This window comes from Lutra lutra, chromosome 8 (genome assembly GCF_902655055.1).
Source record: "Lutra lutra chromosome 8, mLutLut1.2, whole genome shotgun sequence".
NCBI classification, from domain to species: Eukaryota; Metazoa; Chordata; class Mammalia; order Carnivora; family Mustelidae; genus Lutra; species Lutra lutra.
Genome location: NC_062285.1, coordinates 141989187 through 142012330, shown reverse-complemented (window position 1 = coordinate 142012330; position 23144 = coordinate 141989187). Strand labels below are relative to the sequence as shown.

The 23144-nt window shown below is 55.5% G+C and overlaps 1 protein-coding gene across 3 annotated transcripts in view; it reads right to left on the bottom strand.

The window, feature by feature from the left end:
- TBC1D22A (TBC1 domain family member 22A) overlaps nucleotides 1–23144 on the bottom strand; it is a 298901-nt gene that overhangs the window by 12221 nt on the left and 263536 nt on the right. For all 3 annotated transcript variants that reach the window (XM_047740627.1, XM_047740628.1, XM_047740626.1), the window contains one exon: nucleotides 12652–12747. In XM_047740627.1, coding sequence (XP_047596583.1) covers nucleotides 12652–12747 — 96 coding nt within the window. The remainder of the gene's footprint in view (nucleotides 1–12651; nucleotides 12748–23144) is intronic.

Genomic DNA, 23144 nt, shown 5'->3' with positions numbered 1-23144 from the left:
TAACCCAGTCTGTGCTTAAGGACCAGCAGATCCGGAAACCGTGAGGCTGCATGGTTAGCGGAATGGACAGGACGCTATTTGCTACGTCACCACCGGAACATTTGCTAAGGTCACTTTCCAGAGCCCAATTTTCTCAAGTCCCACAGAGCACACATGGCTCCCTGAGACCACAGTGGCCCCCAGGCCCCACGCTCACATACCAGGCCCTGAATGAGGCCAGATCTCGAGGTGAACTCAGCGTCCATCCCAGGGAGGTCAAGGGCTTGATTCCAACAGAAACACAACCACTTGCTTATCCTGACATGAGTCACTTAGGTAACGTGGCACTTCCACAAATGCATCCCTGACTCGTCCCACGTGGCTGGGCGGTGACAGCCCAGACCCCCGACGAGCCCATCGAGGACGGGAGCGACCCTCTCCCAGCAGGCAGCACTAAGCCACTGGGGACGAGGACAGCCAGCACTCCAGGCAGGCCTCCCAAGGAGATGAGGTGCACAGTCAGGTGCAGAGAAACGCAGGCCACTCGGGTCGGGGGTGGGGGAGAGCAGAGACTCGAGCCAGGAGGGCGCCATGTCCTGGCCAGGTCGTGGAAGGCCCGACAGTGGAGCTGGGTCGTGCCAGCTTCCTGGAGTCAGGGTGAGCTGCGGCTGCTGCACGGAGCATGGGACGTGACAGTCCAGCTCAGCAGGGCAGTGGAACCTTGAAGCCTGACCGGCTGGGGGCGGGGGGATCCAGTCTCACCAGCCAGGCTCCAGCAGGTGCTGCGACGGGCACGGCGGGTGGACAGGGAGCCCAGGAGGCCGCACGACTGTGCCCGTCAGGACACTCCCCTGCGGGAGTACGAGGGTACGGCAAGATCTTCAGCACGAGCAGGTAAGTGGGGTCAGAATATCAGAGCCAGAGGGAGCCGAGCAGACGCCCACGCCTCCATGTGGGGAGAGCCTCTCTGTCCCCTGGGGGCCCCCACAGCCCCCGGGCCAGGACTTCTGGGGCTGACGGCCAGGGTCCTGGGCTTTCAAAGCTTTCTAGTTTGTTCAGATTCTCTGCATGATGGAACAGATGCAAACAAAACAGATCAAACTCGGATGGATCAGAAATGCGGGCCGAACCGAAGTCCCCCTTCCCACAGGCACCCCAGGGCGAAATGCAGCAGCCAGAGCCTTCCAGCGCACATGGGCTCACTGGCTGCTCCGGCTGGACAACGACCTGAATGTCACCAGACGCCTAAGCTGGAGGGCGGGGAGGACAGAGAGTGGCAGAGAGGCTGGCAAAAAGGGAGCAGGTGAAGCGCCGGAGCCCACGGACACAGCTGGCATCGGGGCGGTGGCACGGGGCGCACAGAGAGAAAGCGGGGGCCGCAGAGCCCGACCACCGCTCCACGCTCTGCCCAAGTGCACACGTGACATGCTCCTCTCGGGCCTCCCCGGCTGTGGCCCTGATTGGGGGGCCCAGAGGCCCAGCTCTGCTAAAGCAGGAGACCAAGCAGCACCAAAAGTGCCAGGCCCTGAAGGAAGGGGGCTCTCCCGAAGCACAGGGGCCCTGGTCCCAAGAATAACGGGGTGCAGAACACCTGCCATCGACCTCCCGGGACACGGCACGTCTCAGGAGCTGCTGGGACGAGTCCGGGGACGGTTCGCAGGAACCAGGACGGCTGCGAACAGTGAGGCTGACAGATCGGGGGCAGGGCAGAACTAGGGGACTCCGCATGAGGAAGGGTGGCACGGCCACGAGGAGCAGCCCCACCCAGCGTCTGGCCAGGGCCCCAGTGGGGGAAAGGGGTCCCATGGGGTCATGTGTGTCTGTGTGTATGTGTGTGTCCAGGCAAGGCCTCTAGGAGGAGAGGCACCAAGGAGGCTGGGCGGCCGGTGGACGGTAAGAAGGCAGGTCTTCCTGCTGCGGAAAGTCATGAAAGCTGAAAAACCAAGAAACAGCTACTTACGTTGGCAGAGATAAACACAAAAACAGAACGACTTAAAAGGCCGAAAGTGGCCGCCTCTTGATCTGAGAGGAAGTAGGGAGAGGGGCATGCTTGGTAAAAAGCCTTCCAGAACTTTCTGTCTCTAAGGATCACACACACGCGAGCACCTGGGGCTCTTCTTTAAGCGCCCGACTCTGGATCTCAGCTCAGGTGCTGATCTCGGGGTGGTAAGATCAAGCCCTGTGCTGGACTCTGTGCTGGGTGTGGAGCCTGCCTACAGCAAAATAAAAATAAAAGTAAAAATCATGCACCCGAACACCTTTAATACAATAAAAACCATCATGAAACCTATGTGACTGCAGCAAGAATACTTGGGCTCAGCCCCCCGACCCCAAGCCCTCTCCTCTCCGCGCCGGGAGCCACTCCGTGGAGCTCGTTTCCCTGAGTCTATGGAGACGTCTAGGGCCTCCGCGGACAGCAGTGAGTGTGGTAGAAACGACGAGCCGGCACCTGCTGACCGTAGGGGCGCCAGGCTCCTACTGGACCCCCTGCAAGACAGGTAGTTCTCAGGAGGTGAGCAGAGACCCTCACCGACAGGACCCACAACACGAAGTCCAAGCATCCCCTCCTAAGAGGCCGCGGTATTCGTTTGAGTGCAGTGTCAGGACAGAGGAGGAACACAGGACGTCTGGAAGAGACGTGTGGACATGTCCCCGGCTCCGCTCTTGGGCTGGCAGGTCAGGGAAACGTTTCCACTTGGGCCGAGAGTCACAGAGTTTGCCCGTCACACGCACCTCCCTCTGAGCGCCCTGAACACGGAGGACGGACGGGCGTCCTGGCTGGGGCTCGTGCTGTCTCTTCCGGAGCCAGGGGCGGGGACAGGGAGCGGCCCGCGTGCTGCCCCACAGTCACCGGGATCCCACAGGCTCAGGTGCCCCCAGCTCAATCCCACAGGGGAAATGAAACCGACCGCAGAGAGAGATGATTTAGTTAAAATAGAGATATGTCTGAGGACAGTCATGGGAGAAAATCGATTTTCTCCAATCTTGTGCAGACTCCCATCTCCCTCAAAAAAATGCCTGGGGAATTCCAATCACAGCAAACAAAACAATCAGGGGAGGAGCGTCAGGGGCCGGGGGCCCGCGGGCAGATCCCAGCGACAGCAACAGCAGCAGCAGCAACAGGGGACGGGACAGGGACAGGAAGGGGTGGGTTAGAAGTGGACAGGACGGGACAGGACAGGATCCCAGCTCCTCCTGCCTCCCCCATCATGGAGTCTCACCAAAGGCCGCTGCCACCCCACAAGGTTCCCCCTGCAAGGAGCACTGGGGAGCCGTGGGGCAGACGCCGGGGCAGCAGGATGGGCAGCAGGCAGGTGGGCAAGGAGAGGCCTGAGTCCCTTCAATCAGGGATCGAAGTCCAGCCCACACAGCTCAGGGCGCACAGGCCCGGGAAGACCACCTGTCCCAGGGAGACGCCCACCAGGTACATCCCTCGAAGCCGCTGCCCCTGGACTTGTCCCAGCAGAGGACACCGGCAGTGCCACCCGCCGTCATGACGGGGAGGGTGCGGCTCAGCCACACAGGAAACCCCAATGGCACACAAACAGGGCCTTCCTCCGCGACAGTGGAAGCACCGGGGGTCTGGCTCCACAGGAGACACAGGAGGGTTTGCTTCATGACCACTGAAGCAAATCTCCGCGTGCAACGAAGACGGGCCTGTTGTTCAGAGATCAAACGGACGGGATCGATTCCTCCCCTGCTGGGTTGGTCAGAGACTCTGAGTGTGCGCATGCGTGTGCACAGCAGCTCCGAGCCCCTCCTCCGTCCGTGGCCTCATGCACCCTCCAGCAACCACATGAGCTCAGACGGCAGGGTACACCTGTTGTCCCCTTCTGACAGGGAAACTGAGGCCTGATGCTCCCAAACTGTCCCTTCACCGTCCCGCCTCCCCTTCCGGGTTGGTGGGTGGAGGCCCCAGACGCCCCTCGGCCTGGGCACAGCTCCACAGCACATGGGGCCACGCACCATACACAACCACACACAGCCACACTAGCCCCACCCTCACACACACACAGCCACCCGCGGGAGCACGCAACGGCACAACAGTCCACGTGAAGATTAGCTTTCAATTGACCTGATTTTGTCTTTAAAATGTCTTAAAATGATCAAGAAAGAGACAATTGATCTTTACTCTGGCATTTCGTGACATTTGCTGCTTCAGATGAACACAGGATGGAACGCAAACCACGCGGAACCATCACCCGCCGTGGGGCACCCAGCACTGCGGGACGGATCCGGTTTAACGGAGACCGGACCCCTGCCCGGACCGCATCTGGCCCACGAACTCATCAGCTGGAGGGGGCATGCATATGCCAGGGACGTGGGCAGCGAGGACTTGCCCACGAGCACGAAGGAGCCCCACATGAAGGTGTGCAGAGCAGCGGACGCTGAGTGTCCTTCCATCTGCTCCCCGCATGGCCCTGGGCAGACCACCGCCCCATGTGGGGAAGAAAACCGCCCGGAGAGTCTGCACGGACTCTGACCTCTCTGACTTCCAGGCAAAGGGGACAGCGGGGTGGCCCAAAACGGGCAGAGGCGCCACCCCAGGCTTCCCAGAGGCCTGGGCTGGCAGGACCCGCAGGGACACTCAGCAGCCTCCTGGAAGGGCTGGCACGTCCTGGGCAGCCGCACACAGCCGTCCCCCCAAGACAGTACAAAGCCCCCAGGCGAGTGCACGCGGCTTCCCTCCACCTGCCTCCATAGGGACTTCTAAAGCTAGAGCTGAGTCTGAGGCCCGGAGGCCAAACAGACACAGGCCCGAGCTCAGGAGCGTCTACTCTGAGGCTGCCTGTGAGGCTACGGCAGAGGGGAGCACCCGGGCCCCCACGGCTGGCGGACAGGCCATGGGGAGGCCACCTCGGGTCGCTCCTGCACGCCAGGCCCTGCACGGGCTCTGAGAAGCGCAGGCTTTGGGTGCTGCTGCTGCATTTCTGTCTCTTAATCCGAGACGCCCCACAAAGCTGTTCCTGACCACAGATCTCTGAGGTCTGCAGGGGCGCACCGGGAGGCCTGCTGAGTGCAGGGCTGCGCCGGGCAGGGGCTCACGGGTCACATCCTGGACTGCGGCCCAGTCTGGACAGGGATGCTGCACAGCTGCGAGAGATGACCTCATCCACCCTGCCCCCATGGAAGGGGACGGGTGACAGGGCACAGAGAAGCCCCACCCAACGGAGAGCGCGCCCCACAGGCTGGCTGCACAGCAGACTAGAAGGCCCCATCGAGGCACCTTGGCCAAAGGAAAGGGATGGTCTCAACAGGCCGTGAGCAGCTGCAGAAACCGTTTTGGGGCATGGGGGGGGGTGGCCAGAATCTATGCTCCTCCCTCTTCATGCCACCTTTCGACCTTCCACCTTCTCCCCTCGGTCCCCCTTTCAGGAGTAGCCCTCCCCACCCCCACACACATAGGCGCCATGCATCACTGAGGGTCCACAGAGGGCAGCACATGCTTCTTGCCTTTGAGGACCACAAGGGTGTCAGCATCCACACGTGTGCATGAGCTGAGCGACACACGGGGCCACAGGGATCCACTACAGAGGGACACCTGCTGTGGGATCAAGAAAGGGCCCAGGTCGCAGAGGCCAGCGCCCCTGAGCACTGGCTCTGGGCCGGACCCCTCCCAGAGCAGTCTCCCCTCCTTCACCTGGGAAGGAACCCAAGGGGAAAGCCCCGTTGATCCCACAGTGAGGGGATGTGGAAAATGTTTCAGGAGTTCGAATAAGAAATAAGATATAGCTGGGCGCCTGGGTGGCTCAGTGGGTTAAGCCTCTGCCTTCAGCTCAGGTCATGATCCCACAGTCCTGGGATCGAGCCCCACATCGGGCTCTCTGCTCAGCGGGGAGCCTGCTTCCTCTTCTCTCTCTCTGCCTGCCTCTCTGCCTACTTGTGATCTCTGTCTAATAAATAAATAAAGTCTTAAAAAAAAAAAAAAGAAATAAGATATGCATAATGGCCCTGACCAAGACTCAGTAAGGCTAACGCTGTGATCAGCTCCTGTTCCGTCTTCTGTCTGTACACAGAACACAAGCACACTAGGGTCATCCTTGTATCTACACATACACGTCGATCGGCACGTGTGTCCCGCGTGTGCATGTGCAGATCTGCACAGTCGGCGTGCGTGTGTGCGTGCCGCGTGCGTGTCCACGTGCGGCTGGGCGCCCGTGCGTCTCCTGCCTGCACGTGCAGACGTGCGCGCTGTACACACGTGCGTGCGTAGATGAAACACATCTACACACAGACGCATACAGACACGTGTAAGTTCCGATCCTGCTTCTCCCTGGCACGGCGCGTGCTGGGAGCGCGCTCCCGCATCGGAGCCCGGCCCTGCAGACGGGGCTCGGGGCGGCGGGGGCACGGCAAGCAACAAGAACTCCAGCGCCGAGACCCGTCGCCTCCCGGATGCGCGGGGTGTGGACGGGCCGTTTTCACAAGACCATCAACGAGGGGCATTACGGGGTGCAGGAAAGGCTCCGACGGAAGTTACTGACGGCTGTCACCCCGAGGGAAGGAAGGAGCCTGCCTGCCCACGCAGGCCTCACCTGTGTTGAGGGGCCTTGTGGAGAGCGTCGCTGATGTCCCAGGTGGCGTTTCCCACCTCAATTCCTCACGACCGACCCGAGAGCCACGAGTACCTGCCGGGCAGCTGCGTGAATTCTCCTGCGGACCGACCGCCGACCGCCCTCCGTCAGCAAGTCACACGAGCTCTCCGTATGCTACCAATGTGGACTACATCCGGGGCCTGTCGGTGAGTCCCTTCCTGGTTTCCACCTGCCTTTGACCTCGGAGGATGCGTTTCAGAGGGACAGACGTTCGCGACGGCAAGGCTGTGCTGACCGCGGCCCTCCAGAGAGCCGGCGTCTTCTCGGGTTGAGCCCTGGACTCTGGCCGACGTCTGAGAACACCGCAGTGAGGGGTGCGGCCCTCGCACCGCAGCTGACCCCAGAGCAGGGGCGCTTCACTCTCACTCCTGCTGCACCGAGAGCCGGGCTCAGAGCAGCGGGGCCGCACACCAGGTCCGTCTGTCTGCTCTGCTTCAGTGTTGGGTTCGGGGGTCCTCGCTCAGGCAAAGGGTTTCTGACGCACCCCCACCTGCTCAGACACCCTCCTCCTCCACCTGCGCCAGGCTCCGGGCCTCCCCCAGCAGGAAGCGGCAGGGGCCTTTACAGCAAACACCAGTACGGGTGTGAGCTCACTCCCTGGAGAGTCCCCACGTCCAGAAAACCTATTCTTCATGTCCCTGGCGTGTGTGTGTGTCTGCGCGCACCGGACGGGGCAGGAGCCCGGAGCCTCTGCTGAACACAGATCCATCGTACCCCAGACAGGCGCGCGCTGCCAATGCAGAGGCACTGTCCACAGTGGCCCCTACATGTCGCTGGCTACTGACCACAGACATCTTCAGCGTGTTGAGATAAGGATTCTTTTAGTTCTATGTTAGGGTAGAGTTGTTTTTTCACTACTAAATGCAGGAAAAGCTGCTATAGTTCATAAGAAATCATGAGACTAATGCCACCGGCTGTCGGCTACGACGTTCCACCAGCAGCGAGCAGAAGCGTTAGTGCAGAAGTGGCTCACGAGGGGCCTGGCCGCAGGGCTGACCCCTGGCTGGCATCTGGAACATGCTCTTGAGGTGCTCGCTCCATGGGAAGCTGGGGCTCCGTGCCAGCCCCCAGACACCGCTGGTACAGCTTTTACAGTAAGCACCAGCTTTGCTTTGGAATCTTCCATCTCGGTGACCTGCCCCCACTGAAAACCCTGGGCTCTCGGTGTCTTCCGGGCTTCCCACGGCAGAGACGAGGCTCCGCTCTGCGTGGCTCCCGTGGGGAGGGCCCAAGGAGCCTGCAGCCCGCTCCCTCACTCTCCTCCTGGGCACCTTCCCCCGACAGACCCAGCTGCACATGTCTGCGATGTCATGGTGACAGACCTTGGCCATTGAGTAGGACCCTATGCTGAGGTTCATGAGCCCCTCTAAGGGAGCCCTGCACACGTGAGGTCCCGACACCAAAGGATTTGTCAAGAGCAGACTAGTTCAGAATTCCTGGGAAAAACTTTTTAACGGAATATTTTTATTTACTCTATTAACAGGTTAAATCTGCCGCTACTTTAGCGAGGATACTGGTATTTCTACCGCTACGCGGAACTAGATTCTAATTTCACTCCTGCAGGGGCTGCCCTTCATATTAATAAATGCAGAATTCCTCTACTCAACCCATGCTGACGTCCCTGCCTTCCCGGGTCAGGCGCTGGGCCGGGGCCGAGGGAGCCCGGTGAGCAGGGCCGGGACGGGCCCTCACCACACAGCGCTGCACACGGTCAGCTCGGTGTGCAGACAGACACACAGAACAGACAGAGGTCAGTAATAATCCAGAGTGAGACGGGCCAACAGGAGGGAAACGCCCGGGCAGGCGGCTCTGAGCAACACAGGCCCGTTCTTCATCTCCCTCTGCAAGTCCCAGGGCACACGGCAACAGGGTCTGGAACGTTTGAGAGAAATCACTGGCAAGACGGGTTCTGACCTCAAAACTGTTTTTAAAGGTAAGACTCTGGAAAACGTTGGAACTTATCAAAAAATTCTGGGTCCAGTCAAGGGTTGTTATTTTCCTTCATCTTGCGGCAATTCCGGCATTTTCTATGCTCCCTAAATCTCTGCACTCTGCCTTCCCAAAACCCAGGAGGACAGCTGTTTGCTCCCGCGTGTCCAGGTCTGCGGTAAAGGCCGCCTCCTCCGCCGACATCTGTGCCTGCCTTCTACGTGAGATGCTCTTTTTTTTAAGACTTTGTCAGAGAGCGAGCGAGCACTAGCAGGGGGAGCGGCAGGCAGAGGGGGGCAGGCTCCCTGCTGAGCAAGGAGCCCGACGCGGGACTCGATCCCAGGACCCTGGGATCACAACCTGAGCTGAAGGCAGACACTTAACAACTGAGCCCCCCAGGCATCCGAGATGTTCTCAGTTCTATCACGAACCCCATTTCCTGACCCTTCATTTATGTGTACTAACCCTTTACCACCTTTATCACACGTCGACTTTATTTTTCCATAGCTCACTTCTTGAGTTAAAAGGTTAGTATATTTTTAATGTTTTTACATAATAAAAGTGCGTTGGCTGAGAGTCTGTGTTCATCACGTCTCATGTGTTCTTTTCTTTTCAGTAAGGTTTATTCGGGGGGTGGGGCTTATTTACTTATCATCTGAGGGAGCGAGCCAGTGAGGATGAGTGGGGGAAGGGCAGAGGGACCACCTCAAGCCGCCTTCACCCCGAGCACCGAGCCTGACATGGGGCTCGATCCCACAACCCTGAGATCACAACCAGAGCCAAAACCGAGTCAGACGCTCAGCCGCCTATGCCCCCAGGTGCGCCACGTCCCACGTGCTCCTAAAAGCCACCCTGTGTTTCCGGGGCCACTTTCTTCCCGCGCGGCCTCCACAAGACCTACGTGCCCGATTCTTCCGTTTCAACTTCGCCAGCATCTCGCCGGAAAGGGTCGCGCTCAGCGAGTACAGCCTGCGTCACTCCAGCTTTCCAGACGTGGACGTTTACTGCTGAGGGCCGAAGATCCGCTCTGCAAATGTTCCACAGAAACGTGGAGGACGCGACCACGGTCTACACAGCCCTCACCGCCCAGAGCTCTCGGGCCGCCCCGGCCTCTGCATCTAGACTCGAAATAACCTCCCTCTTCTCCCGATCAGACCCGCCGTGTCTCCCCCTGCACTTGCTTCATCTGAGTCTGTTTCATGCGGTTCTGAATTCAAGTCTAACCTACAGAGACAGCACAGCACACAGATCAAGGCCTCAGTGAAGGAGCCCTGGGCCCACGCTCCCCAAAGCTTCCGTCCCACCGTGAAGCCCCGAGGCGCCGCTCAGACCACATGTGACATCATCCCCCCCTGCCCTGTTTAACATTTCCTCCTCACGGCCCGATGGGAATCGTGCCAGCCCTGTTTCCTTCCCGTGTGTGCCCCCTGCCCGTGGCCGCCCCTCCCCCGGCATGTCGTAACGTCCCTAGGTCCTGGCTGCCATCCCCTGAGTCTGTTCTCCCCAATCCCTCCCTCAGGGCTCCTTGCCCCAAAGTCCTTCTGCGGCTGCATCCCGGGCCTCTTCCCCATGCCTGTGGCCCTCGGGACACCGTGTTAGGTGTTAGGAAAGGCCAGGAGTCCTCCCTGGCTCTGTCCTTCTCAGGCTGTCTCCCGACGGCCACCCCACCCTGGCCCCCACCCCCGGGGCACACTCAGCGCGGGCCTCACTGACGTACTCCCAGCTGCAGAGCAAGCTGTCCTCCGCGGGGCCCTGTCCGGGGTTCCCTGCCCTGCTCTATGCCTTTGTGGCAGGCTCCTGCCCCAGCCCACAGCCCCCTGTCCTGGGCCCAGCCAGCCCACACACATTGGGGGAATGGAGTCTGGGGACAGTCTGCGCAGGGCCTGGCCCAGAGGGAAGGCCACAAGGGCTGCGCTGGTCCGGCCTGGGAGAGCCTCGGAAGCCGAGGTACACCACCGGCCCGAGTTCAGGGAAACCGAGCGCAGCGGGCAGAGCCCATCACCCCTGCCCCGGCACCCGCCGCAGGGCCCCGATGGACACCAGGGGAGTCTCCTTGCTTCTGGGAAGCCGCTCTCCTCGGGAAGGGACTCTGCTCCTATGAAAATGACGTAAAGCAACGCTGTTTCCCAAGGGGCACGTTACAGGTCTGCAGAGTGGACGTGGGGGCTTCTAAAGCCTCGTGCCGGGTATGGTCTCCTGCTGGAGACTTGGGGTCTTGGTCTCAGTCACGCGGGCTGTCCTTCCTGGGTGCACTCGCTGTCCTAAAACACCAGGATTACAAACACGATCCCCCACACTCACCAGCGCGCCAGAGGCTCCTGCATTTCTGCTTTCCCGCGCCCTCTCCCCCTTACTTCAGTCCTCTACAACTTGCTGCCGCCTTCATACCAGGAGCTCATCCAACCCCATGACGCGGACGCCCCGGGTCCTCCCCGTGCTCTGCACGGGCTCCACTCACCCCCTGGCCCCACGAACCGCAAGCTCGGGAGCGGTACCTGAGAAGGCCGGCAGCCCGCTCTGGGCCGTTTCCCGCGCGAACCCCCCACTAGCACCGGGCAACGTCCGCAGCCAGCGCCACGCAGGGCTCCCGCACTGGGAAAACGCGGCGTGCTAAGGAGCCACGGGACTTGGCAACACATCTTCCAGACCACCAGGAACACTGCCTCCGGGGGTCACCTGCCATGTGGCAGAGCCCCGGGCCGCCCCCTCAAAGGGCTCTTGTGTGAAGAGTGGGAAGACGGGAGGCCCCACCAGGCCCGGGGCCGACCTCCCCGGACCTCACCCAGGTCCCTCGCCTGCAGGGCTGTTCCCACCCGTGGTCCCCCAGCCCAGGGGGTGACAGCTCTACGTCAGCCCCTTATGGCACTTCACACTCATGAGCACAAGCTGACTGGCACCGTCCCCATGACCCAGGAAGGGGATCCTGGTGGCACGTCCTCGTCTGGGGAGCAGGGGAGGAAATGGCGGCAGAGTGGCAAAGCCCCTTTGTAAGGTGACCCATTTGTCATGAGTCTCTCCCCAACTGGGACTCAAGGGCCATTTCCCAGGCACATGTGGCTCAGGCTGCTGAGGGTCGGGCCTCAAGAGTGACCCCTGGGGCAGTGACAAGCCTCCCACTTTAGCACGTTCTCACGCAGCCCCCACGGTCATGAACTCCGGTTACCCTGCGTTCTGTCTCACCTTCCCCCACAAGGCAGAGCCCAGGAGGAGGCGAAGAGAATCCTACACAGGGTCAATGGGGAGAGCCCCGGTCTCCTCGTATCACCTGTTCCCCAGGAGACGCTCAGGGAGTCAGCCCAACGCAGGGGCGTGTGCGGGCCGGGGTCACAGCATGGCTGGCCGCTGTGCCCCAGGGAAGCTGTGCCCCTCTCCCGCAGAGAAGCAGCCAGGCTCTCCACAGGCCAGCCTCCGGCTCAGCCAGCACTGTTACCCCAAACCTCCCACAAGGAGCTGGGAGCCACAAAGCCAAGCAGACTGCCCAGAGCCACCTCATGGTGACTCAGACATAGGGCCTCCTAGTGGCCCCTGACCTAAAAGCCAAGCGTCTCAAGGAGGTAAAGTGGCCAGAGAGTGTCCCTAGCCAGGTGGGGCGGAGCCCAGGGTCCCTGGTCCCCACAGTTGACACTCCCTTCCATGTACCTGTGAGTCCCCCATCTTCCCAGGTCACCAGCAGAAGCGCTGAGACATCTGGGGGCCCCGTGGAGAGCACCCTGTGAAGGGGTCAACACCCCCATGGTATTCAGGCCACCCCTGGAGGCACATTCGTGGGGGAGGGGCTGGGGACTCAGCCCCCAAGGAGCCCCTTACTTGAGCACAGAGCTGACGAGTCGCTGAGGAAAGTGCCCAGAGAGGCTAAGCGACATGCCCGAGTCACACAGCTGTGAAGCGGCAGTCTGCTCAGCGCCCGGCACCTCCCGTAACACATGGCAGCCCGCAACCACCCCTCAGGGCTGCGCTGTCGAGGACACACTTGGGCTCAGGAAGCGCCTTTGGGAGGCTGGGAAAGGGCCGCGCGTCTGGCTCGGTGGCTGAGCTTGCCAACGGCGAGAGGTCAGTGTCACGACTCAGACAGCCCCAGAACGAGAGTGTCGTGAATCTCCCCCAGGAGAAAATCAAGTGCAGGCCTTTCGAGAAGGCACGTACTTACCTGGAAATCCCTCTCCTCTAGAATTTCCTTCCTCCATCTCACCAGAAAAGCAGCGCAGACATACAGGTGGAAATGAGAAAAGCCATCGGGTTCAGACTGCAAGAGAGAACACAGGGGACATGAGTACGCCCACACGTCCCCGCGGCCACCGGTGGCTGGCGTCCCCCGCCAGGCAGAGCCCCCGGGGTGCTCAGGGCAAAGCCCATGTGACTTGCTCGCTTTTCCTCCTCTCTCCCCTTCACATCGGTACAGGCTCCTGACAAAGAGGAGGTGACAGGCTGTCTCTCCCGCCCTCCCACACAGATGACGGCCAGCAATAACAGAAGGCACACTGACGAGCCCACATTCCGGGCCAGGACCCAGGGAGGACACCTGCCCACAGGGGCCGGGTCACTGGCCGGGGCTCAACTCCGGTCCTGGCTCCTGGAGGGCACCCCCAGGGAAACGAAGCCACCTGGAACCGTGAACCGGTGGGGCAGGGAGGAGGGTCCTCACCGGGTGGACCGTCCCTCCCGCAGTGGGTTCCGCTCGCCCCCTCTTCGGGGCACTCCCTCCTCCCGTGCCGGCCCTAGTTCAGGCGTGCGCTCCCAGCTTTTGAAACCGGGTTCTCAAAACTTGGCTCTTCCCGTTCCTCTTACAACACAACTGAGTTACAGACCAACAACCAAAGATAGCTCAAAAGACAGAATCCCAGTGAGCCACATGCTTCTAATCTTCCAGAAAGCTACCAAGTAAGCCATGGTTCCAACGAGTAAATCACAGAAGAAGGCAGAGAAGGGGTGTGGCCACGCTGGCGGCACAGAGCTGGGAGGGAGGACAGACACTGCGGCCCAGTGGGACTTCACTTCGCTGCCCTGGGCTGCGGACGGTGCAGGCGCGCCCCTGCCCTGCACACCCTCACCTCGCAGGGACCACGCCTCTGCACGCCTCAGCCCCGATAACCACCTGGGCTTTGCCCTGAGTCTTTCCGGTGGACAGTAACACAGAGCTGTGCAGGACACACGGCCTGACTCACTAGTTCTTACGACGGCAGCTTCCAGAACTCCCTCAGACGCTCTCCCTGCATCAGTGGAGCTGATAAGGTCATTTCTCTCTCATCTGTTCCTGTGATGACTGACACCAGTGTACTTGGTTCCTTAACGTCAGGCCAACCTTGCATTCCCGGATAAACTCAATCTGGCCACAACGTATTCTGTTTCATCACAGCTCAGTCCCATTCGCTCATGTTTCATTTAGAGGGTTTCCACGTCTACGCTGAGACGGGCCCCCCGCTGGCCTTTCCTGAACTGCCGCTGTCCAGCTGAAATGTGAAGACTGTGCCTGCCTCTTTCTCAGCTTCCACGCTCAGAGTCCGTACCAGACCAGGACGTCTCCCCGCGGCGTGCTTGCTAGGAATCCCCTGAAGAACATGCCAGGCCTGCCGCTTTCCCGGTAGAAAGACAGGGATCCCTGACTCAAGTTCTAACTCCTCAGACTCCTTCAACATTTTTGAAAATTTTTCTTTCTCTAAAGAATCTGTCATCTAAGTTTTCAAATTTGTTCATAATAACCCATTTTTCTTGAAGTCCCTGCTGCACGTGTAGCCGCACCCTACTGGACAGCCTTAGGAATGCGCGCGTGTGTGCCTTTCCTCACTACCGTCCTCAACGGTGCCCAAGACTAATTTTGTCCGTGTTTCCCAAGAACCAACTTCTGGGTCCGTGTTCGACCGGCCAATCTCCCATACTTCCTCCACCTCTGCTGTCGCCCTCAGCACGGCCTTCCTGCTGCCAGCGCGCCCTGCTTTGCCGCGGACGCTGTACGGACTCCAGCATACACAGACGCAGAATGACTTCGAGTTATGTTTCCATCATCCGGTCCTTTCTGGAACGTGAGACGGACGGTGATTAGCTCGTTCGTGTCTGGCTCTTCCTCGTCTCCAACACAAGCAAGCATCTGAGGCTACGCACGGTCTTCTAGGAGCCCCACGTCCGCCACGTTCCACAGCTGAATGATGTCTTTACTATCCTTAAGTACTAAGAATGTTCTGCCTTATTTTATGATTTACTTGTTTGAACCACAACTTAATTATTAGCATGTTTTTTAAAAATCTATCAACAGTGCTCACTTCAGCAGCACATATACTAAAAATCGACAAACCTGTGGCTCGCGCTTATCTGGTTTCGACTTCTGAGCTTCCTTTGGTTACTGGCTTGTAACTCAGTCGTGTCGCAGGAGCATGTGATGTAGGGGCGCCTGGACGGCACAGTCGGTTTGCATCTGACTCTTCGTATCAGCTCAGATCGTGATCCCAGGGTCACAGGAAGGAGCCTGAGTCTGACTGAGAGCCTCCTCTCTCTCTCCGTGCGCCCTGTGCTCCTGCCTCCCCCCACTGTGAGCTCACTCACACCTCTCTCTCTCAAATAAATCTGTAAAAAGAGAATGTTAGTTCCATGATGAGGATTCTTTTGTTCGTTTGGATTTGGTTTTTGGAGTGGAAAACAATTAGCTTCCACCAAGGCCCCATAAGGCAGCACATTCACAGATCAAAAGCACAGCGGGGGCCTGGTTTGAACCCAGTTCTGCCACTTACTAGCTCTATCATCAAACAAAGTATCCAGCCTCCCCCTGCCTCCGTTCCTCATCTGTGAAATATTATGAAGATTAAGTAAATAAAACAACATTAAGTACTTAGGATAATGCTGGAGCATAGTAAATAGTAAGTAAATGCCAGCTGTCACCAGGTATGTGTTAAGAGTATGTATTCGAGAGTCCTTGGATACAATATCCCATACGTGTTCATTAGGGAAATTCAATCAATAACGTTGCTCAGGTCTCCTATAAATCCTTGCTGACTTTGTCACCTCGTGAGCTATCAATAACAGAAATGTGTTAAAAACCCCATTACAATGGCTGATCTGATTTCTCCTTACAGTTCTACCAATCTTTGTTTTATATATTTGGAAACTATGTTATTAGACGCATATGCGTTTTATATTATTTTACCTTCCTGGCGTGCTGATCAACATCAGTACATGTGATTCCCCTTATCAGGTAATGCTTTTGCCTTAAAGTCTTCCAGGAGGGGCAGGGGTGTCGCAGGACCATAACTACTTGTCAACTTTTGTTGGGTTCATTGATTTTAAGCAGCTCTTGTCGAGCTATAACCGACAAACAATAAATTTACATATTGAAAGTACATAATTGCTAGGTTTTGATGTAAGTCTATACCTGTGAAACCACCGTCGCAATCAAGAGAATGAACCTGTCCATCACCTGCAAGTTTCCTCAGGCCCGTCTACACGCTCTCCCCCAACCCCTAGTCCCCAGGCAATCATGATCTACTTTTGTCACAACAACAGTTCACACTTCCTATACTTTTTTTTTTTATGATTTTGTTTATTTGACAAAGAGAGAGAACACAAGCAGGGGGAGTAGCAGACAGAGGGAGAGGGAGAAGCAGGCTCTCTGCTGAGCAGGGAGCCCTGAAGCGGGGCTTGATCCCAAGACCCTGAGATTATGACCTGAGCCGAAGGTAGATGCCTAACCACCTGAGCCACCCAGGCACCCCATACACTTCCTACACTTCTGTGCAGAGAGACCCGTCCGGCACGTGCTTTGTGTCCAGGTACCGTGACTCAGCACTATTGCTGTGACACTCAGCCATGTCACTACAAGGCCACTGCCTCTGACTGCTCAGTAATGTGCCATTAATACCTGTGAGAGCTTGTTCGCCAGAGCTGTTTGCCTGTTGACGAGTGGCTCTAAGTGTGGGGCCACGACAAACTCGGCTGCCATGCACGTCGCGTACCAGACTTCCTATGAATATATGCCTTCGATGCACTTCCGCGGCTGCCCGAGGAGCAGAAGGCTGGATTCCACGGTAGCACGTTTTGACTCTGGAGACCCTACCAGACTATTTGCATCACGTCTGCACCAGTGGACATTCCCACCAGCAGCAGACGGAGTCCCGGTTCGGTCACCCCATTGTCGATGTACGAAACGGTCAGTATTTTTAAAATGAGCCCTCCTCAGAGGTGAGCCGTAGGATCTCACTACGGTGTTAATTTCCATATTTACACTTCTCTAACGACCAACATCTCGAATGTATTTATTTGACGTTCTTGGTGGAGTGTCTCTCCAGTTTCCCCTGAGCTGTTTGTTTCCTACTGCGGAGGCAGGAGCGACTTTCCATGCACTCTACATACAAGCCTTTGATCGGCTGCGTGCTTTACAAACACTTCTGTCTACAACTCGTCTTTTATCCTCTTGACATTGACTCTTGAAGAGCATGAATTTTAAAGTTTGATGAAGTTCAATCTATTCCTTTGCTCTTTCATGGGTCCTGCTTTTGGTGTCATTTCTCAGAAATCTTCGCCTAACCTAAGGGCATAAAGGGTTTCTTCTGGAATAGTTTCAAGCTTTACATTTAGTTCTGCGATACATTTTGAGTTATGTTATACCAAAAAAATGTTCTAAGAAAATATTGTACATTTTGTCTATGGTGTAGGGTAGGGGATGAAGTTCCTTGGTTTAAAAACATGGATATCTAACTGTTCTCGTGATTTGTTGAAAAGACTACCCTTTCTCCATGGAGTTAGTAATTAGGTAGCGTTAGTCCCCTATTTTTGCTCTTATCAAAGTTGTTTTGTCTGTCCTAAGTATTCTGCAGTTCCATGAAAACTTTAGAGCCAGTTTGTCAATTCCTCCAAGAAGCTTCCTGGGATTTTACCGGAATTGCACTGAATGTGTAGATCGATTTGGGAGAATCGTATCTCTACGACACGGTGTCCTGACTCACGAACACGGTACAGTGAACCACTGACTTACCTCTTCTTTAATTATTTCTAACAATGTTACATAGTTTCCAAGGTACAGTTACATTGCATCTTTTGTTAGATTTTCCCAAAGTAGCTTATATTTTTTGTAACTATTAAAAATAGTGTTTTGGAGCTCCAGTGGCACAATCGGTTAACAGGCGGTACTTATAAAAATAGTGTTTTGAACAAAAATAAGCTTAAAGTCAATTAAAGACCTAAACGTTGAGACCTGAAACCATAACATTCCTGGGGGGTGGGGAACATAGGCAGTAATCTCTTTGACATCAGCCATAAAAACATTTTTCTGGACATGTCTCCTCTGGCATGGGAAACAAAAGCAAAATTAAACTATGGAGACTACACCAAAATACAAAGCCTCTGCACACCAAAGGAAACCAACATAAAACAAACAGGCAACCTTACCAAATGGAAGAGGGTATCTGCAAATGGCACATTGGATAAGGGGTTAATATCTAAAATATATAAAGAACTTATACAACTCAATACCAAAAACAAAAATAGCCCAATTAAAAATGTTCAATGCAACTGAACAGACATTTCTCCAAAGAAGACACACAGACGGCCCACAGACACAGGAAACGATGCCCCACGTCACTCACCATCAGGGACCTACAAATCCAAACCACAATGAGAGACCACCTCATACCTGTCAGAATGGCTAAATCAAAAACACGAGAATAACAAGTGCTGACAAAGATACGGAGAAAAAGGAACCCTCACACACTGTTGACAGGAACGCAAATCAGCACAGCCACTGTGGGAAACAGTATGGAGGCTCCTCAGAAAGTAAAACTAGAACCAGTCTGTGATCCAGTAATGCACTAAGCAAAGAAAACAGGAACAAGCTCAAAGAGATACATGCGCCCGGTGTTTCCTGTGGTATTATTTACAACAACCCAGATCCGGAAGCAGCCCAAGTGCCCATCAAGAAATGAAGGGATAGGTGGCGCCTGGGTGGCTCAGTGGGTTAAAGCCTCTGCCTTCGGCTCAGGTCAGGATCTCAGGATCCTGGGATCGAGCCCCAAATCGGGCTCTCTGCTCATTGGGGAGCCTGCTTCCTCCTCTCTCTCTCTCTCTCTCTGCCTGCCTCTCTGCCTGCTTGTGATCTCTGTCAAATAAATAAACAAAATCTTTAAAAAAAAAAAAAAAAGAAATGAAGGGATAAAGATGTGGTGCATATATGGAATGGAATGGTACTCAGCCATAAACAGAATGAGATCTTGCCACGTGCAACAAAACAGATGGGCTAGAGAGCATACGCTGAGTGAAGTAAGTCAGGAGAAAGACATCCTATGATTTTACTCACGTGGAATTCAAACAACAAAACAAAGAAAGAAGAAAGAGAGAGAGAAAAACAGACTTCAAATGCAGACAACTGGAGGTTGCAAGAGGGGTGGTGGGTGGGAGGAGGGGTGAAGTAAAGGGGACAAGGCGCACACGTGTCGCGACGAGGGCTGAGACATGTACAGAACAGTGGAAACACGCTGCGCACCTGAAACGCATGTGACATTATGTTAACTGTGCCTGAACTGAAAAACACTAAGTTAAATTTTAAAATGAAAATAGGGGGTGCCTGGGTGGCTCAGTGGGTTAAAGCCTCTGCCTTCAGCTCAGGTCATGATCCCAGGGTCCTGGGATCGAGTCCCGCATCGGGCTCTCTGCTCAGCGGGGAGCCTGCTTCCCTTCCTCTCTCTCTGCCTGCCTCTCTGCCTGCTTGTGATCTCTGTCTGTCAAATAAATAAATAAAATCTTTACAAAAATTCAAAAATAAAAATGAAAATGGTGGTTGGAAAATTTTCATTTCTGACCGTCCCTGGTTGTCGGGACGGATACAACCTGCTGGGTGTGTTTTTCTCATCCTTTGCTTGTTCTCTTTCTGCGTCCTTATGTTTGTCTCATAACTAGTACAGTGTTGGATTTTAAAAACTCCAGACACAGTCCCTGTGGAGCTGAGCTCCTGCCAACAGATTCCGGATTCACTCAGAGTCATCTGCATCTTCTCACTTTTAAATTTATAGTTATTCCGCTTCTTTTATTATTTTATTTTTTATATTATTTTATATTATTTTTCTTCCTTGTCTACAGCTGGACTGATGTACTTTCCCCCTTCTTCTACAGCCCCAGCGATTCTGGAGCTTACGGAATTGTTTCTACTATTTTAATAGCTACTCTGCAAACGTCAGCGTGCGTCCTAACTCAGGGTCTTGAGTCATCATGATCTTCACCACCTTCGCAAACAACACAGAAGTCAGGCGTATGTTCACTCCAGGCACAGCAAAGACATACACAGATCTTAGGTTCCCTGGTGAAAAGCTAATACTGGCCTTGGTCAATTTGAGTTCTATCTTGATGTTTTTAACATCACAAACACAGATATTCTTCTCACTGTTTCAGATGTAGTAACTCGTAACTTCCTCTTTTCGTGCTTGTTTCTGCTTGCACTGAGACCTTCCTTCTGAAGTCATTCTCCTTCTTGAAATGGAACCTTTAGCAGCTCCTTCCATGAGAGGGGCTTTCAGTAGTAAACGCTCTCCGTTTTTTTGTCTAAAAATGTCTTCACGTCCTTCTCTTTCCTGGAAGGTAGTTTTGCCGGATACACAATGCCAGATTGGCTCTCGTTTCTGAAGAGGTTACCGCACCGTCTTCCAGCCTCTGCCGTATAATGCTACGTCTGCCTGTCGTCCCTTCCCAGGAAACCCAGCTTTTCTCTCTGCCTGCTTTCCAGGTACTTGGTGCTGGTGTCTGGCCCCTTCCCTATACTGTTTGTCCTACTAGAGATCTCCCGGGCACCCTGAGTCCCTGGAGTCGGCTGCCCCCATCAATCTGGAAGACATCATCACTTGTCCCTCTGTACTCTCTTTCATGTCTCAGAATTTGGGGTGGGTAAAGTTGAGCTCTTTTGTCTATTCCCCTTTTCACCAGGCTGTCTCCCTGGACAAGGTACTTTCTGGGAGTCGTCTTTCCTTAGTCGGCTCTCCCAATGTGTCACACCACAATTCCGGGGCAATGAGAGCATCCAGTAAATTTGACACCTGGCTCTTTCCTCGCACCTGCCTTGGAAACTGTGATGGGCCCCCTTCCCTTGTGCTCCTTTCCTTGACTTAAACCCAGTGAGCTCACCGTCTAGCCTGTCTCTGAGAACCCTATGATCCGCAGTCTTTGTAGGCCTCTCTCCAGTTTGTTTTCTCTGCTGATTCTTCCCCCTCGTGGCCTGCTACCTTGTTCCGCGATGGGGTTCCCCTTTTGGAGCTTATGTTACTTGGAACTTTATCTGTTGGAATTTTTTGAAGCTTGCATCAAAAATGATTTTCTTCGGGAGAAAAAAACTGTGTTTACTTCTACCTGAACCTGAGGGCACTATTATCACCAGACTACTTTCAACTAAATTTTCAGCTTGAAATTTTTTAGGACAAATAGGTCATGGAAATTAGGGCTCCAAACCCTTGTGAATCCAGGACTGCGGTGACCTCTCTGAGAGGAGAGGTTTTTTCTTTTTCTTTAAACTTCCATGGCCAAACCCAAGAAAGGCAATCACCAGCACCCACTGAGTCTCTGAACGGTCCCCCTGGGGTTCTTCTCCCCACCGTGGCTCACTCTAACCCAGGGGCAGACCCTAGAGAGGAACTGGCAGATTCCCCTGGGTGGGCACCCGCTTTGGTGTTGCCCCCTTATCACTCTAGACTTATATTTTCTCGTTATTTCCGGCCAATGACAGCATCCTTTCCTTTACGGCTATGTTTTTAAACATTACACCAGCATCCTTTGGCGTACTCTGTGACACCAGCACAAAAGGCTCTGCCCTATTCATTTTCTTTAAATCAACATTAACTATTAACATTCAAAACATCTGTGTTGGAACTGTAGCTACTAACAATTCGAAGCTGGTAAAACGCTGCTGAGACATCCATAACACCAACCCCACTGATCTCGAGGCCTGTCCTCCGGCCCCCAGCCCACCTGCCCACTGAGAGCAGGACGCCCTCTCTGACTAAATGGACGCCTGTCTCGTCACAGTATCGCTCCTAAAGGTCCACTGCCTCTAGGATAACTTCCGAACTATTAACATGACACAGTCCTCTGCTGTCAGGGACCCCGCCCCACCCCCTCTGACATTGGACCCTCTCAATCTCCCCCCAAATGCCAGACCCTCCTAGCCTCACCTCTGTTTTGGTACCCACTGCCACCACCCTAGCAGCTAATCCTCCCGGAGTTTTCTTGGCCACATAAACCCTATTCGTTCCTCAAGGTCTTTCCTGTGTCTCCCAGGAAGCCAGCTGACCTGGCCCTCCTCCCAGGAGCCCGGCCAGCTATCCTCAAAGTTCACCAGTCCTTTCTCCCACCACCCTGGGAGCCCCTTCTCTCTGTGACCCTCCCTCCTGTCTAAGCCCGGCCCCAAACTCCAAGCCCCACAGCAGGAGCAAAGACTGGATGACGTCACACACACCCATACCCACTCACGTGTGTGCACAAGGGGAACGGACAGGCGGGATGCTGAGAGCAAACATGAAGACACACGCCTATTTCTTTTCAGATACGTAAGATGACTGAACAACACACAGAAAACAGGGCTCTAAGGTCTTCGGAGAAGCAACCCAGCAGTGCAAGACTGCTAATTAGTATTGCAAACGCTGAGAGAAGGTCTCCGGGAGTATTTAGGGACGTTCCAGAATGATGACTTCTGGAAGGAACCTTGTTTACACTTTTAATTTGCTTAAGGGCCTTTGATTTGAGGGAGTGGGGAAGTCCGCCTGAGGCCAGCCCTGGTGCCTGCCCTCGCTGGGAGCTGCCGCCCACAAGATGCCCCGGGGGGCCAGCAGAGGGTGGGGTAAGCGTCACCTCCACTTCCAGAGGACACAGCATTAGGAGAAAGCGGGCTTTCACAACATTGCTTACATGGATTATCTATCTTTGATGACTTGGTAAATTACATTAAAACAGCAAATTAATAAATAAAAAATTGATATCATCATGAAAAAAGAGCTTCTGCTTTAATGAAGCTTCACCCAGACGGTAATAACCAGCAGCCACGCGGGGCAGGCTGAGGAGGCTGGGTCTCCCCGGTGGCGGCCCACAGCCCATCCCCTCCCACAGCCCATCCCTGCCCCTGCCCACAGCTCGCCCCTGCCCACAGCCTGCTCCTGCCCCTGCCCACAGCTCACCCCTGCCCCTGCCCACAGCCCACACCCACTCAGCACAGAGGGATGTCCACTCTCTCCAAGGTCTAGGACATCCAATCAGGGCTGTCCTGACTGCTGTGACATCGGCCAGGACAACCCGGCATTTGGATGGAGAAGCAGAGCTGTGGAGGGCAGAGGACGTGACTTTGAAGAGGCCCCCCCACCCCGCCCGTGCACACGGCAGGTCAGGGCCAGGCGAGGCATCAACCCACAGGGAAGGAAGCATAGCACTGGGGGCCGGGGAAGCTTCTGGTTGCAAGGGCAGGTTCCAGAAAGGTGCCTCCGCGGCACCCTGGGGCACTGTGTACGTGGGGACAGGCCACCCGGTGGGGTCACACCCCTCTCCACTGCCGCAGGAGCATGTACCAGGTCCTGTCCCGCTACCTCTGGGCCCAGCACCCAGCCTGTGACTACCACAGAGCTGGAGGGGTCAGGTGAGAAGGGTGGAGACCTCGAGAGCTCGCCCGGGTCATCAGGCAAGACAGCAACGGTGTAC